The 16,103-nt window shown below is 37.9% G+C and overlaps 2 protein-coding genes across 2 annotated transcripts in view; one reads left to right on the top strand and one right to left on the bottom strand.

The window, feature by feature from the left end:
- Positions 1–1,501, top strand: part of col9a3 (collagen type IX alpha 3 chain) — a 68,924-nt gene extending 67,423 nt beyond the window's left edge. Inside the window, exon 32 of the mRNA XM_003220674.4 lies at positions 103–1,501. Within this exon, the coding sequence (XP_003220722.1) occupies positions 103–278 (176 nt within the window). The 3' untranslated portion in view covers positions 279–1,501. The remainder of the gene's footprint in view (positions 1–102) is intronic.
- tcfl5 (transcription factor like 5) lies at positions 1,502–15,575 on the bottom strand. Its single transcript, XM_016993466.2, has 6 exons — positions 13,458–15,575; positions 10,780–10,972; positions 8,598–8,754; positions 5,882–6,119; positions 4,517–4,658; positions 1,502–2,582 (listed from the first exon to the last, which is right to left on the bottom strand). Exons 1-6 carry the CDS (start codon positions 14,201–14,203, stop codon positions 2,478–2,480), a joined length of 1,581 nt encoding a protein of 526 aa, XP_016848955.1. The 5' UTR covers positions 14,204–15,575; the 3' UTR covers positions 1,502–2,477.
- Positions 15,576–16,103: the final 528 nt, after the last annotated feature.

Raw genomic sequence — 16,103 nt, forward strand, 5'->3', positions numbered from 1 at the left:
ACATTGTCATATCATTTTTAAGCCAACCCAAAGGGCACAAAAATCTGGGGAAGATGGCAAAGTATTGTGCTGAATCCTTATGTTTTTATTCTCCATCTCTAGGACCACCAGGTGTTGATGGAATTAGTAAAGATGGTCGGGATGGTGCTCCCGGTGAGCCCGGTTTGCCAGGAGATCCTGGAAGACCAGGTGCCATTGGGGTTCAAGGAACTCCGGGAGTCTGTGATACATCAGCCTGCATGGGAGCTGCTCTGGGAGGAAAATCCAAAAAGTCATAAAACCGCATTGAAAAGGAGTTGGAAAAGGGAACTGACTATTTAAGTGAATTGTTTATACATGAAGACAAAAACACTCTTCTTTTTTGTAAAAAAAAAATGGAGAGGCAGTTCTCCTGTAAAAATGATTTAAATGGACTTTGACAGTATATTTTAGTTCAACGGAACAGGAAATCAGCAGATGGAAAGTTACACAAAGTAGTATATCCCCTACAATTTGTTTCACATTTTCATTTACAGTATTATTTGTTGCTTGCCCTACGGACGAGATACCCCTTTACTCCTGAAATCTGAAGTACTTCCTATTTAACATGCCCCTTTTTACACACAACTGGACTAATTTTCTAACAGCTACCTGTGTTAGTTTGTGTGAACATAAAATCCCATTGTCTTTCGGGACTCTTATCTAACCATATACAGAAGTGTAGTTGTGAAGGCTTCATGCACGGAACAGATAACCATCTTGGACAGATAATAGCGATACAGTATTTGTTATGTAGCGATTGTGAACTCATAGCCCCATCAGCTGGTCATGGATGCAACTGCATGTACACAATCTATCTCTTTCCAGTTTAGGAACCTGAACACACATACCTCTAGCTGAATTGGGGAAAATAAGCATAGAAAGAGTGAGCTAAGTAAAACAGAGTTCATACAAGCAGAATCCTAGACTATATTGAATATTTGTTTGATTGTACCTAATACCACAACCAATTTTAGGTGTACACAATGAAATTTTCCCAGTTTGTTATGTCAAGATTCTTTATGCGGTTTCAGGAGTCATGCCAGAGCTTTACCTGAGTCTGTTTGTGTGTGGGACTTGTCTCAAAAGCAAAGGGAATTATAAAATAGGGGCTCCAGGAACAGAAGCTGTCACATGGTCTCATTTCCTAGGTCTCTACAACTAGAAATGAACGTTTTCCAAACCGACTCCACATAAGGATGACTATGTATCTCTATCTATTTTACAAGGGATATTTTTTCCATATTACCCCATGGGGAAAACTGTACTGACATCCGATACCCTCTGCACACTATTTGTGCAAACCTTACATTATAGGTTATCATTCCTCCCTCCCCCCAAAAAACATTAACATGTGCATTATTGTAAAAAATATTTTTGTAACATTGTACCTGCCTGTTTGATAATAAGGGTTTTGTTTTTTTTTGCCAATTCTATTATTTTGCCCCTGCTGATTGGAAATAAAGGTGCTACACAAATGTGATTATCAGTGATTTAAACAGTATTTATTTTGGGATGAATTCTGCACAAGAAATAGCTACTGGCATCATCTATTTTGACAGATCAATAAAGCCACTTTTAATTCAATATACGTATTATTCCTTAAATACTTCAGATCTCCTAACACATATGGCTTCTACTAGTTTCTTTTTTAAAAGGAAGAAATTATGTGCACTTAAAAATCATGTACTGTTTACAAAATGCCACTTTTACACTGAGAGGATATAATCAGCTGCCATTTCTTCCTGTGAAAGTGCCACTGAATTGAATGGGATTTGTACAACACTACACAGCTGTACTTCTCCCAAGCATTTCAAAGGATCTATGTGCAAGATATACCCCACTGACAATATTTTGTACTTGAATTTGTTGCAGAGAAAGTGCAAAATATATTGGAAATAGTACTGTATTTGCAATACACTGTCAACAGCTTTTTCTATATATTTTTTAGTTTCACAGGGCTGAAAAAACTGGAAATTAAAAGCAAATCTGCATTACTATATACAAGTTAGCATCTTTATATAATTTATAAATTTAAATATCTTTTCTTCATCTTCCAGTAGCAAACCAGTTGTCATGAATTGCAAATAATTTATATCAGTGTGTTCAAGACTGAAAAGAACATGCCACTGTTCTATAACAAATTTGAATTATTGTCTATTTGGAAAACAAAGCAAAAACCTGAAAATTGGGATAATGGATCAGGGGTACCATTTCCTAGCTTGTGATAATGTTTCTTTCCCTTTGGTGCAATCTCTTTCTTGTGGCAGTATTGCTAAATAAATGGCATTGGTGACATTCTCCCCCTTTGTTTTAAATAAAATACGTTGTTTCTTTAATGTTTATGTGCTTTTTAAGCTATATTAAGTTACAAGAGAATCTGAACAGCTGAATCTGGGAAAAGAAGTGAACAGACATCCTGTGTTCACTTTCCATCAACCCTTGAATTAGATGTCAAATTATTTTGTCTCCATTGATGTACCATTCTCTTGTGCTGGACATGAATCGGATCTTGTTAATTTTAGTCTCCTGCCTGTTTTACCACAGAATACCGTTTCAAATTCCTAAAAATCAAACAAACAGAATAATAATTAACAGACTGAATTTTGCCCGTGAAGGAATCATATCTTAAGATAACCCTCAGCCAAAGTTATCCTTAAAGCAAATTTTAAACAGCCTCGAGGTATTATGCCTAGTTCCATAAATTAAATTTTATTTCAAAAAAGAACACACAGAGCTCCAACATGTGTAAATTAATTTCAAGGGGTCCAGTGTATGAATGGAGAATGTGAATGGGACAGCCTTTGCCTAAAGTGGAGTGATAGTATGGAAGAGAAAGTTGTGCTTATTACATAGCAGCAAGGCCAATACACTGAGAACATTAACACATTAAAATGCATGCAAGGTGCATACCACTGATTAAATTCTATATTTTGCTGGCAACACATCAGGATTCTCTTATCCACCACTTCAATTGCATTGGAGATTGGTTCCAGGGGTTTTTCTAGCCTTCCATAACTGGTTTGGTGGTACACAAGGGACTACTTTTCTGTTCCACAGGAACCTGTTATTTGACTGCTGGAATACACCATTGAGTATGGCTCATAATTTCAGAAATAATTACAACAGTCCTGAGACAGAGTGTTATTAATCCCAAAATGGAGGGAGGTTTGCTGGTGCTGGTGATTAATATTGATTATACTTTGCTTAAGATAATCATAGAATCCTAGAATCATACAGTTGGAAGAGACCTCATGGGCCATCCAGTCCAACCCCCTGTCAAGAAGCAGGAAAATTACATTCAAAGCACATTCAAAGTAATTTACATAAATCTTGTCACATTAATTTCATGAACTATCAAATTCATGGTTGAAGCAAGCAGAGATTGTAGCTCAGGCTTTCTGTCACTTTTTCAAATTGATATATTTAGGCATTCTAAATTTTAGCTCTTGACTTGAAGAGGGCCATCTCATATTCTTAAAATTAAGTTATAGGTACAATACAGTGTTGTCATCCTAGAAATGATGATTATATGAGTAAGAAAGTCCCTTTCTTTCATCTGTACAATTCTACCAGCCTTAACTGCAGCCATATGCAACATTAAGACTGATGTTGTAATTAGTATTAATAGGGTAAATTCTTTGGCATGGACACTCTCAAACACTAGTTTAAACATTTGATTAAGAGGGAATCTTGGATGAATTGGCATGAAAAAATGTAATCAAAGAGAAGCTATGCACAATATCACACCTGGTACTTCTAAATTTGGTGCTTATTTTTAACAACTTGGGATTTTATCGGTTTGTTTGGCTTTTTAAGGCTGCATCATAGTTTGGTTTTTGTACAGGATTGATTTTGTTTAAGCAATATTGTGTATTTTTTCTAGAAAAATGAGGTATAAATTCAAGAAAAAGAACAATTACTATTACTGCTACTGATAATTATTTTAGCATTGATTTTTCTCTCTGAAATCACTACAAAACTTTTTAATTTTTTTATAATTCCACAGTGAAAGCATAGTCATTACATAACTACAAAAGCCATAGATCTCCTGCTGTGTTGTACTACCAAAGAATCTCAGTAGCAAATCGTCATCCAATTGCTCTTGGCTCTGGGTTAAGAAGTGGCTTATAGAATTATAAGTACAGATTCAAGCACTGATGATACCCTTGTAGCTGTGGAGCTCCAATCTTAGCTGGCAGACAAGGGAATAACTCATGAATAAACTCTGAGTGAGAGGACTGCTCTTCAATGCCATCCAAAGAAAAAAGGTTTCAGCCCTGCGTTGACTGTTGAACAGTAGTCAATATGTAGTGAAATCCTATTGATTTAATGTGTCTACTTTAATTGGAAATAGCAATAGGATTCAGGCCAGCATGTTTCCATAAAAGAAAGGGTAAACAAAAAATGAACAAAATTGGGTCTTTTTTTTTTTTTTTTTGCTTTAATTGCCACAGTCTAGCACTAGTTTTTTTATATCTGTGTAGAACCCATTCACCTTCTTCAGGGAATCCCCATGCCGCTCCTGAATATATTTTAGAAAGGCTGTTGTCCATTGTAAAGTTGTTGCCTTATCAGTATCTGAAGTGCAGAATGGAACAAGAAGATTCAGCTCATCACAACAAATCCTGATCCTGCGCCTAGAATTACATACAGCACAGTCAGTTCTAGAACTTCAGAAGCCTATCTTTTCAAAACATTTCTTGATTTGTAGTAAGCAATATTTTATTATGGTTTGAACCATAAATGGGAACATATGTGTATGGATGTCCTTTTACATTTGTTGCACAAGTGTAGAGATGATCCACAGATCCCATATGGGCCAACAAAGACAGGAAGAAAGTAAACTAAGCCACACATCACTTTGTAACTCATTTGGGAAGGGGGCATCTGGTGCAGTACATTTCCTTGAAACTTTCAGACTTTCAGTTTGATAGGTCCAACTCCCTGAGGTGACAATGTTCTTTTGATAAGTCATTTTCATCAAGATTTTCTGATTGGTTACACTGGTATCCACTAAGGTTGTGAGCAAAGCAGACCCCCCCTAACCTTTGTTCACGTAGAGATTGGTGATCCTGCACTCCCCAAGTACATATTGGGATAGGTTTACAAGGCTTCAGCCAGCTCAGGATCTGTCACACTGCTATGCACCCAGATCATATGGAGGGCCCAGAATATAAGTTCATGCCATGTGGGACTGAGATTTATACCACTTTCAGCAATGGTACCAACACATGAATTGTAGAAATTCATTGGCCAACAGCCAAGCAGTCCAGTGATTAAATCTTTAGTTCAGGGCTATGCCGGATGGAAAGCTATAACCAATTAACATTGTGTTATTTATAATTTATTTCCAGATAAGGGGTAGTTACTAGTTACCACCACCTCCTCCACAACCTTACATTATCCAGATTCCTGTTGGAAAGTTCCATCTTCATCAGTAGGCTAATGTCTATGGAAATTAGATTTAGAATTGGAAAGTTCCTTAACCTCCATAACCAGAAAAGGGTTACTCTTATGTTGCCAAGTGTGTACAATGGGACCAGTCTGCAGCAGGAGTGATGCACACAGGGATGTGCATTGCATCAGTGCCAGTGTGCATTGGTCACTCTTGATGTCCTGTTACAAATCTTCACAATTAACTAACAGGACTTCTTAGCATCTTTGCTATGTTGCTAAGTGCATGAAAAGTTACATTACATGAAAAGTTACATAGCATAGATGGTAAAATAGCATTCTCTTATCTCATTTTTGTGGCTGGTGGAAATCTGAAATGAATGCACAGTAACACAATGGCATGCATGCTTCTCCAAAGATTTGTTTATGGAAGAATCAAAAGGAATAGGTGTTCCTTTCCAATTACCTCCTGTCTCTTTCCATTCGGTTATGCCTCTCTCGACGCTGTGAGACACCACCTTGGTTTCCACTTTGTGTATTTTGGGTTGACTGTCCTGCTTGCCATGCGCCTTGTGATGGGCCAGCACTTTGGATTTCACACACATTTTGTATATCACCGAGTGGTTTACGTTGTACATTGCTTTCCAAGGGGTGGAGCCGGTTACGACTTCTTTTGTTTATGGTTTGCTTACATAAAGCCTCACCTTTACAAATAAGAGTAAAAAGCAGTACATTGTAATTTTGTATTATACATAAAAATTATATTGAAATGTAATTGTACTCCATAACTTTATAAATTTTAAAGCTGTTCACTACTTCAAGAATGGACTTTTCATTTGCTTTTTAAAAATCTGAACAATTAAGTGTTATAACATTTGAAACTATTTGTATCTTAACAAGAGCACAATGTTAAGTATTGAGATCCTAAAGAAAATATAAATTTGCAATTCTAATTATTTAAAAAAATAAATTCTACCTTCATTAACATGTCATCAGAACCAAAATAACTTTAAACAAATGGGTTTATATCTTTAGCCTTTCTACAAATTATAATGTACTATATTTTCCCTTGTTAAATTCTTAAATGTCCTAAAGGAATCAGATCTGCCTGGTTCTGGAGACTCAACTTAGCATTTAGATGGAAGACTGCCAACAAATATCAGGTACTCTAGGCTGTATTTCAGAAAAAGGAATTGGCAAAACTACCGTTGAATGTTCCTGACTATTCTGGTCAAGATGTTTTGACTTAGATTCTGAATCAGAGGCTATGAGGTGTAAAATTTACATGATAGAGTTATGTGTCCCAGTAAGCAATAGGTCCCACTATGTTACTCATGGAGACATGCTGTGCATTTAGACCATTATGCAATGGCCACCCTACTGACTCCATTTGTACAATGATCCAGGAGAAAGTGATGGTATATATTTTTGATGGAAAATGTTTTTTTGTGCATTAGATATTAGGATAGTTTGCTTGAATGCACTATGTACTGCATTAGAGGTAATAAGGATAGGAGCTATCAGGAGTGGGTGAAAGAGTGAAATGTTTGGAATGAATGAGATGACCTCAATAAAGTTAGTTTTCAAAAGCTAGAGAGGAAATGAGTGAGTGTAAATTAGGATTGAAACAATGAATCAATAAAGTTTAAGAAATTAATAAGTGGGGCTTGGGTTGACTAGGAGGGGATTTTGAAAGAGTGTGTAAGACATGTGTTGTCAAAGGCTTTCATGGCTGGAATCACAGGGTTGTGGTGTGTTTCTGGGCTGTATGGCCATGTTCCAGAAGCATTCTCTCATGTTTTTAAATGTATTAAATAGTTAACCTGTTTTGTTATGTTCAACCTCTCTTAATAAAGGGCTGTGTTAACATTTCTACGGTTTGGCCTTCTAGAATTCTATATATTGAGGAGCTTGAGTTGAGACACAGTCTCTGTGGTAGCAACAATGAACAAAGAGAGGTGGTATCTGATGGGGACAGAAGCTGTATATCTCACACAGTAACCAGGGGGGCAGAGTTGGTGGCCACAGCAAAAAGTCCTGACATTGGTGGCAAAGGTGAAAATACAGGAAACCCCTCACCCTTGGTAACAGCTGTGAGATTTGATGAAGTCTTCACATTTGGTTGCAGAGGAAATTCATACAGAACTTCATATCTAATGGAAAAGCGGTGGAATAAGTGGTAAACCTGCACAGAGATGTTGAAACAGTTCTGCTTCCCTCTTGAAAATATGAGCACTGAGCTGCTGAACTTGCTGACTGAAAGGTCAGCAGTTTGAATCCAGGGAGCAGGGTGAGCTCCCGCTGTTAGCCCAACTTCTGCAGTTCGAAAACATGTAAATGTGAGTAGATCAATAGGTTGGAAGGTAATGGCGCTCCATGCAGTCATGTTGGCCACATGCCTTTGGACGTGTGTAAGGGCAACGATGGTTCTTCAGTTTAGAAATGGAGATGACTGTCAGGGGAAAACCCAGAGTCGGACCCAACTAGACTTAATGCCAGGGGAAAACCTTTACCTTTAAGTCAGTTTATAATAACAGAAATACTAACAAACCACTCTGTATTTTCAATTGATTAATAGAATACACCAGGTTAAATCCTGCAGTCCTAGTTCCTTATTACAACACAGTCCTATACATGTATCCCCACAGATAACTCTGTTCAGTGGGGTTTACTCCTTGATTAAATAGACGTAGGACTGCAGTCTCACAGCACTAACAATACATCTATGTGAAAGTGCCATAAAAAGCTCATGAGCTACCCCTATGCTCCCCGGTTCAGAAACAACTGTTCAGTGCCTGGAGCAGACATTAAAATTTAATCTAATCTGTTATCTGTGTTTTTTGCATTGCTGGCATCTCTCTGCGGGGTCTTTTCTATTGCTTACACCAAATGCTAGCAAAATGTTTTTAAAAAACATAACCAACTTTAGAATTACTCCCTGCAAAAAGTAAGTAATTAGATCATTTTGAGACTGAGGAAAATAACCACGCTAGAGCCATTGCCATTTTCTTCACTGCTTACAAAGGAAATAAGCTGCCTTAAAACGGTTTAGAGATGATATTTTGAGAAAAACATCAAAATAAACTTTGACATATGAATTTAGCCTCCTCTAAAAAAGAAATTAGCATTAACTGAAACTGACAGCCACTAATAACAATATAATCCAAATGTTTGCAATTTACCTCCCAGCTTAATCCAAAAATGTTCAGGTACAGCCTTATTTCTAGGACCAACTGTCTGCTTGGTTGCTTCAATTTCTTGCTGGTAACAGATAGAAAAAGTTCGGGGCAATCCAATATCTTGATGTTTGCCTGCTTCTAAAACAGAGGCTCCAGAGTTCTAAAAGAAAGGGAGAAATTATAACTAAGTAAAACTAAGTTTGTATATAATGTTGCTTTTCTTGACTTCTAATTTAATAATTTAATATTATTTAACCATGAGAAGTTCAAGCAACAAGTAAACAGTTTCCTTTTGGAAGAAAAACTACTGAAGACTACAAGCCAAAGTATGCATTACTTCGGCTCCCCTGAATCATTCATTTCTGATCAGACCACAAGGGCCTCCAGTTTGTATCAAAGCTCTGGCATTGGGGAAGGGAGGTCAAATCTTTTACAAATCATGCAGTAGTTCCAATTAAAATCCCTCTGCCAAGCTGCTATTAGCTGAAATGCATATATGTTTCTCCTTTGCAACTAATACCATTTTCCGGAAAAGTAATTTACAGTACTTTGAAATTACAACATCCAGATGCAACCTCTACCCCAGAAACTATTGCAAATGAATACTATGCAAGGTTATCTAATCATAGATCTTCTATGTAATGCATAGTTAGGCTCTTATTTCAGAATTAGATAATATTGTCTTGGGTAAACTGTATTTCTGCTCTTCATCTGTCACAATGGTGTGGCCTTATATCATGTGAATCTAAATGGCAGCCACCTGAGTCCCCTTGCTGAATGCTCCCATATCAAGACCCTGATTGTGATGGTTATTGGGAAATGCCTTTTCCATGGTGGCATCCATGCTGTGAAAAACACTGCCTTCCATTATCCAGCAGCCCTCCAACTACTGTTGGAATACAATTCTCAGCATGCTTCACAACAGTTCAGCTTTCTAGTCCTGGTGGAAATTATGGTCCGATATCTAGAAGACCATGTAGTTCCCATTTATGGGCTATCTCTCAGATAACAGGCTTTGCTCATGCTGTTTACTAAGCAGAGAGTTTTGGAAGGAAATTGTTTTACTTGTAATTGCCTTTTAGAAAAATATTAACCATTTTTGATGTTCTAACTTTGTACGTTCAAGTCATATCTGACTTATGATCACTTAATAGCTTCCTTGGCTGGGCGGGGATTCAAACGGTGGTCTCCGAAATCGTAATTCAAACATTATTTATTTATTTATTTATTTCATGTCAAAAGGATTGCATAATAAACAAGTTTTAAAGTGATAAAATAAAAGAATCACAAGTAGCTAAATAGTTTTTGACCAAAAGCGGGCAGCAGCAACCGCACTGTCCATAGCTTTAAACAACTCTTCCTCCATACATGAGGCAGGACATTGTGGGCAAGCATACATATGCAGAGTTGTTTGTTCTGCTCCACAGTCACACAAGGTGGAGGATTCCTTCAGGCAATGCCATCTTCAAAATTCAAACTGCTACATCAGACTGGTTTTCTAACTATTTTAATGCTTTTCTTGTTTTCACATTTAAGTTATCTTTTGTATATCATTTGTCTTCTACTAGGCAAAGAGCCTTCTCGATTGTAGCCCCTCATTTATGGAATGCCTTGCCAGTTGAAACTCGAACTATCCGAGACCTACTTGCCTTTCAGAAAGCCTGCAAAACCTTGCTCTTCCGACAAGCTTTCGATGGGTGAAAAACTCGGGGCTATGTCTGTTTTTATTGTTGTTTTTATTGTTGTTTTTATTATTTTTATTGTTACTTTAAAGCTAAGTGTATTGTTTTAATCTATTTCTGTAAACCGCTCCGAGCCAAACTGGGAGTAGTGGTATACAAGTCTAATAAATAAATAAATAAAATAAAATATACAAGCAAGCTATCTTGCATACTTTTATGGTAAGAAGGAATATAAAGATAGGCCACAGAAGAAAATAAAGAATAAAGAAATGTTACATCAAAGTGAAACTTGAATTGGATGCATGAAATCTGTCTAAAGACTCTTGGGCTCATTGTTCTTTAGATCATGTCCAAAACTAATTAATATATTCCACCAAATATCAAATTAGTGCTCAATATCTTAACCTCAAAACACATATTTTAAAACTCTCTTTATTATAGCCTCTTCAGAAGGTTTACTATTAAAACAGACTTAAAACAAGAATATTTTTTAAAAAACTAACCTGTGTTTGTGATGTGTTTGCATTTCCAGTTGCAGAAGAGGCAGTGTTTGGGTTAAATAACGGGCATGTAAACTGTAATGCAGTTGTAGTTGTAGCAGCAGTCTTATTTTTCACTAGTGTTGTACATTTATTTTGTTGCTGATGGAAAGGAACACCCATTACATCTGAAGGATGGCGAATGAGGGTTACTAAGCTATGAAAGAAATAATACATATTTGAAATGTATAAGTTTCATACTCTCTTCTGTTAATAGCCATTCTAATAATAGTTCAGAATTTTAGTTTAATACACATAAAGTCTACGAGGGAGCCATTTATTTTGTTCTCTTCAAAATGAATGACTGCAAAAGCTGTAAAAAGCTATAAACAAAATTTATAAAAATGTGCACATGGAACAACTGGTAGTACTTATCCACCGAGCAGGGGGGACAAATGTGGCTGACATCCTGTTAGAAAGTTACAATGAAGTACGTTTCACTTACACCGTAGCAGCAACTTACTTTGTTGGTCATTTTATCGGTAGGAATTTTGTTCTGACATTCACAATGACCAAAAGCACCCCCTCCAAACCCATGTTGTAAGTCATGTAGACATCACAACATGGCTAATTCTGGATTATTGAACAAAAGGAAGGATCAGCTACAACCCATCCAGCTACAGTATTTACTTTTAGCTGAACACATCTGCAATTTGATGTCCCCTGCAATGATGTCCCAAAGATGCCTGGACATCACCTCATTCACTAACATAAATATAGTTGTGTTGGGTGTGGAGCAGCTATGCAGTTTACTAGGCAGAGTAGGGGGTCGGTATTGGCATAGTAGCTATGTCAGACATGAACATCTGTTTCAGGATCTTGACCATTTGGCCCCTTTCAGGATCTAGAGGGTGAATACCAATTTGGAATTGTAGGATTTTCTAGCTGTGAGCAATTTTTAACCACACAGGAGCAGAGCCTAGCAGTAAGTGGGACCAAAGCACATTAAGTAAGATTAAATAAAAGTCTTACGAATTCTGGCATTTTCCAACCAAGTACATCTCAATTTTGTGTATATTTACACAGAAAGTAACCACAATGCAAACATGCACAAGTGAAATACTGTTTGAATCCTACTGAACTCTGTTCTACATACTGTACTGAATTCTGTTATACACTGCTTTCTTTTATATTTTCACATCCACATTTTATATACTACAAAGCTCAGAAAGCAAATCAAAGGAAGGAAATTACAGATTAATATACCATCTAAGAAATCGACTGGATGGTGATCTATCACTAGCACCCAAAAGTAATATCGCAACCTATATCAGACAATCCATAACATTAGACTGGGGTCCCTTCCACACAGTTGTGGAAGAGCCCTAAGGCAACAAAATTAAAATGTGCCGAGTTACTAAAAAGTACTTAGAAATATTGCCTAAATGTAGCATGTTTACATGCAGTACATCAGCTAGGAATCCTCCTACAGAATCTAAAAATTCCTCTTACATAAAACAATAGATTCTCAGGGCCCTTCCACATAGCCCTATATCCCAGAATATCAAGGCAGAAAATCCCACAATATCCGCTTTGAACTGGAATATATGTCAATGTGGACTCAGAAAACCCAGTTCAAAGCAGATATTGTGGGATTTTCTGCCTTGATATTCTGGGTGGAAGGCGTGGATCGGTCCTGGGTTATCTGAGTCCACGTTGCTATTCAGCTGTGTGGAAGGGGCTTCAGTGCTCTAGTTGCTCCTGAGACATTCATGTTTTGGGAGGGTGTGTGAAACAAATACCCTCTCCTTAGAGCTGCAGCACCTCTTGTGTACAAGTGTATACAAATTTGACTTTGCTGATACTTTATATCCTGGGGGCAGAGTAACATATCTTGGATGAGATGCAGCAACGTGAGTTGCCATATGTAACTTTACAATGATGGGATGATGTTGAAATTCAAAAATCAACACAGTGGCCTTTTCTCACGCAATAGGAGCACTTGGGATTGAGAGTGCAATATCAACCACCAGTTGAGGTCTAACGTCAAGTTCATTCAAATAGCAACAGTTACAAGAAAATGTATTTGTTTTCAGGTTGCTTATTGACTCATGTCATCTCCATGGATTTCATAGGGGTATCTGAGGTCTTGCCAGCTCCTTCCCACGGCACCTGGTATTCACTTGCAATCTCCCATCGAAGGTACTCACCAGGGCTGACTCTGCTTACTTTCCAATGCTGGATGAAATCTAAGGATTTTAGAGTATTTAGGTGCCTACAGGTACATAAAAAGATTCCACTAATTTGCTTCTCTTGTCTACTTTTACAGGTAAATAAAAGAAGCAAATTAGGACAATCATTTTTGACTAGACAAAACTTTTAATTAATGTGGGTAAGAGTTAAAATGTAAATTGGAAATAACCACTGATGCATTCATTCTTAACCTAACTTATCCACTTTATAAGCACAGAAAGGATGCTGGAAAATGGAACTAGAGAGTTGCTCCCTACTACATTTATGCAAAAAGGTGAATACAAGGCATTTTAATTATTCCTCTGAATATGGAACTAAGGGATTGCTATTATTTCTTAAGACAAAAACAATTGATATTATTACATCTTAGCATTTCTGCTGTTCATTCAACAATGGTTAATAGAAGAGACAAATGTATATGCTTTAAAGGAAACATAAATGCAACACACTTGTTAATGGCTACTCCAGGTTCTTGGGCTTCTTGTCCTCTGGGGAGTTCAGTCTGGATACTGTTAAATCTGTCTTCCAGCCGCACACGGACTGCGGATTTTGCTCTCGGCTCAGGAAGAAGTGCTGAATTTTCCAAAGGAACATTTTCTTTATTCATCCCGCACAAGTTGTCGCTGTGCTTAACTTTTACTAGACTCTGCCCGGGCGTATCTGCAGAGCTACCATTGGGTGTTTTCTCGGCTTGGTTTGGAGGGAGGCTAGACTCACTAAGCAACATCATCCTGAGCTCCTGGAAGTCGATATGTCCGAGACACTGATTAGGAGGACCCACAAAACTGTTATCGGAAGCCAAACCAGACTGGCAAATAATGGGGTAGAGCGACTGGCTTCCAGAGCTGTTGGATGAAATGCCTCCTTGGCTGCTATTGCATGACGACAGATATTGTGCTTGACTTGCACTGCTGTTGGATGAGAAGCAATTGGAATTTAGCCTGTTTTCTGCTTCGTTCTCATTCGCTTGCGCCTCCATGTGGGAATAGAGTATGTGCTGAAGCTGGGTGTATTCGATTTCTGTCATTTCCACAACACTGAGGTCTGTGGTGGTAAAGCTAAGGTTGTGCTCCCCAAAAGAAGACTCTGCTGGACCTTCGCCAGCAGGAGCAGAAGACGACGACGACGGGTCTGAAGTCATAGTCCGAAGACTCGGAGCACCCCTTTCAGACTCCTTGGCATTTGGGCCTGACATGATGCTGAAGGGTCACAGCTAAATGTACAAAGAGCAAGTGACACACCCAAACTGGGCAATGGCTGCAGTCAAGAGCTATCAAAGGTGTTGGGGTTTTTTTTCTATGGGAGATAGAAGTCGAATTGCCTTTTACCTCTATTATATCTCACTGTTTTCACCGAGGCTTTTAAAACCAGGCAGCACCATTATTGCTTGGGAAAAATGCCTTTCAGAGTAAATCAGGAGCTCAATATTTTTGCAACAAAAATTTGTTTTTGTAAGTATTTAAAAAGCGAAAAGATACAAAATAAAAAGAAAATTAACGGGGTTGGGACAATCTAACCTTTAAAAGAGAGAGATGAAGAATCGTAGATGCAAAAAAAACCAAACCCATAAACTTAACTGATTTGCAAAAACTAAACAACCTTTAAATAACAATAATAATAAATGCAATGGCCACTCTTGGAGCCAACAGAAAAAGGCAGTGATGAAATGCTATCAGGGAGTCAGTTGAATTCCTTTTCCTTCTATTATATTATTATTATTTATTATTATATTATTTTTATTATAGTATTATTTTCTATTATTTTCACCAAGCCTTTTTTCTCTTGGGGAAAAATGCCATTCAAAGTGGATTGGCAGCTCAATAGTTTTGTAATGGAATTATATAGTATTTTAAAAATGAAAGATACAAAACATTAATATTGAACCTAACCTTTAAAAAAAAGAGATAGATTTAACTAATTTTTAAAAAGCTAAACACAACCTTTAAATAATAATATTCGAGGCAACAGAAAAAGGGGGTGATATGCCTTTAGTTCAGTAGCATGTTGTTTTTTAAAATGCTATTTTTAAAAGGGAAAAATACACTAAATAAAAGATACTAAATAAAAAAATAAGCAAAAATGGGGACTAAGAATCCTAGGTGCGAAAACAGAAACGTAACCGACTTACAAAAACTAAACACATCCTTCTAGAAATAATAATAATACGGACAATGCAATGGCCCCTCTTTGAGGCTACAGCAAAAGGGGTGATGGCTTTAGCTCCCCCCCCCCCTTCCTGAGAAGTCAAATGTTTCCTTGTATCATTTTCAGGAAGAAATGGGGAGTGACACCCTTCCAGTGGAGCATGAGCTCCAGGCCCTTTGTCAGCCCCACTTTTAAGGGGGCGAGGAAACCTCTTGGACCCCCAACATTCAGGGAAGGCCCCTCAGCATCCTCCACGTTGGTAACCAAGGGCCCCTTAGCAACCAGAAGGAGGCAGGCTTGGGAAGGGAGGCCACGCCCACTGTTTTCCCAAACGGCCAAGGCCCCGCCTCTTTCCTCTAGGCCACGCCCCTTTTAACCCCCCTAACGGTCATTAACCGCGGCGGGGCGGCGCCACCAGCGAGCTCCGCATAGGCTCATACCTGCGCCTGTCCTCGCGCGAAACCACGCCCACAGGGGGCGGGGCCTCAACGGTCGAAACTAGTAGCTAGTTTTCAGTCTGTTCTGAGGCGACGTCGAGTGTGCCTTGCTTCTCACTTTCTCCCTCAGTAGTTGAAGCATGAGAGGAAATGCTGCCCAGTTCCCTCACATATATTCTCCTCACACATAAAGTTGTCTCTACATGATACAATTTTGTCACTGTTTTGTCTCTAAAATGTTGCCCAGTTCCCTCACAATACATCCTCCTCACACACCAAGTTGTCTCCAGATGATACAATTTTGTCACTTTTTGGTCTCTGATAAAATCTCGTGTCACCATAATAATAACATATAATAATAATACAGTAGAGTCTCACTCAGCCAACATAAACGGGCCGGCAGAACGTTGGATAAGCAAATATGTTGGATAATTAGGAGGGATTAAGGAAAAGCCTATTAAACATCAAATTAGGTTATGATTTTACAAATTAAGTACCAAAACATCATGTTAG

Source organism: Anolis carolinensis, chromosome 4 (genome assembly GCF_035594765.1).
Source record: "Anolis carolinensis isolate JA03-04 chromosome 4, rAnoCar3.1.pri, whole genome shotgun sequence".
Taxonomy (NCBI): Eukaryota; Metazoa; Chordata; class Lepidosauria; order Squamata; family Dactyloidae; genus Anolis; species Anolis carolinensis.

Coding starts and splice junctions, on each gene's coding strand:
- tcfl5 (XM_016993466.2), bottom strand. CDS start 14,203: ATGTCAGGCCCAAATGCCAAGGAGTCTGAAAGGGGTGCTCCGAGTCTT. Junction 6,120..8,597: donor TTTTTGGATTAAGCTGGGAG/GTAAATTGCAAA, acceptor TTATTTGTAAAG/GTGAGGCTTTATGTAAGCAA. Junction 2,583..4,516: donor ATGGGGATTCCCTGAAGAAG/GTGAATGGGTTC, acceptor TTTGATTTTTAG/GAATTTGAAACGGTATTCTG.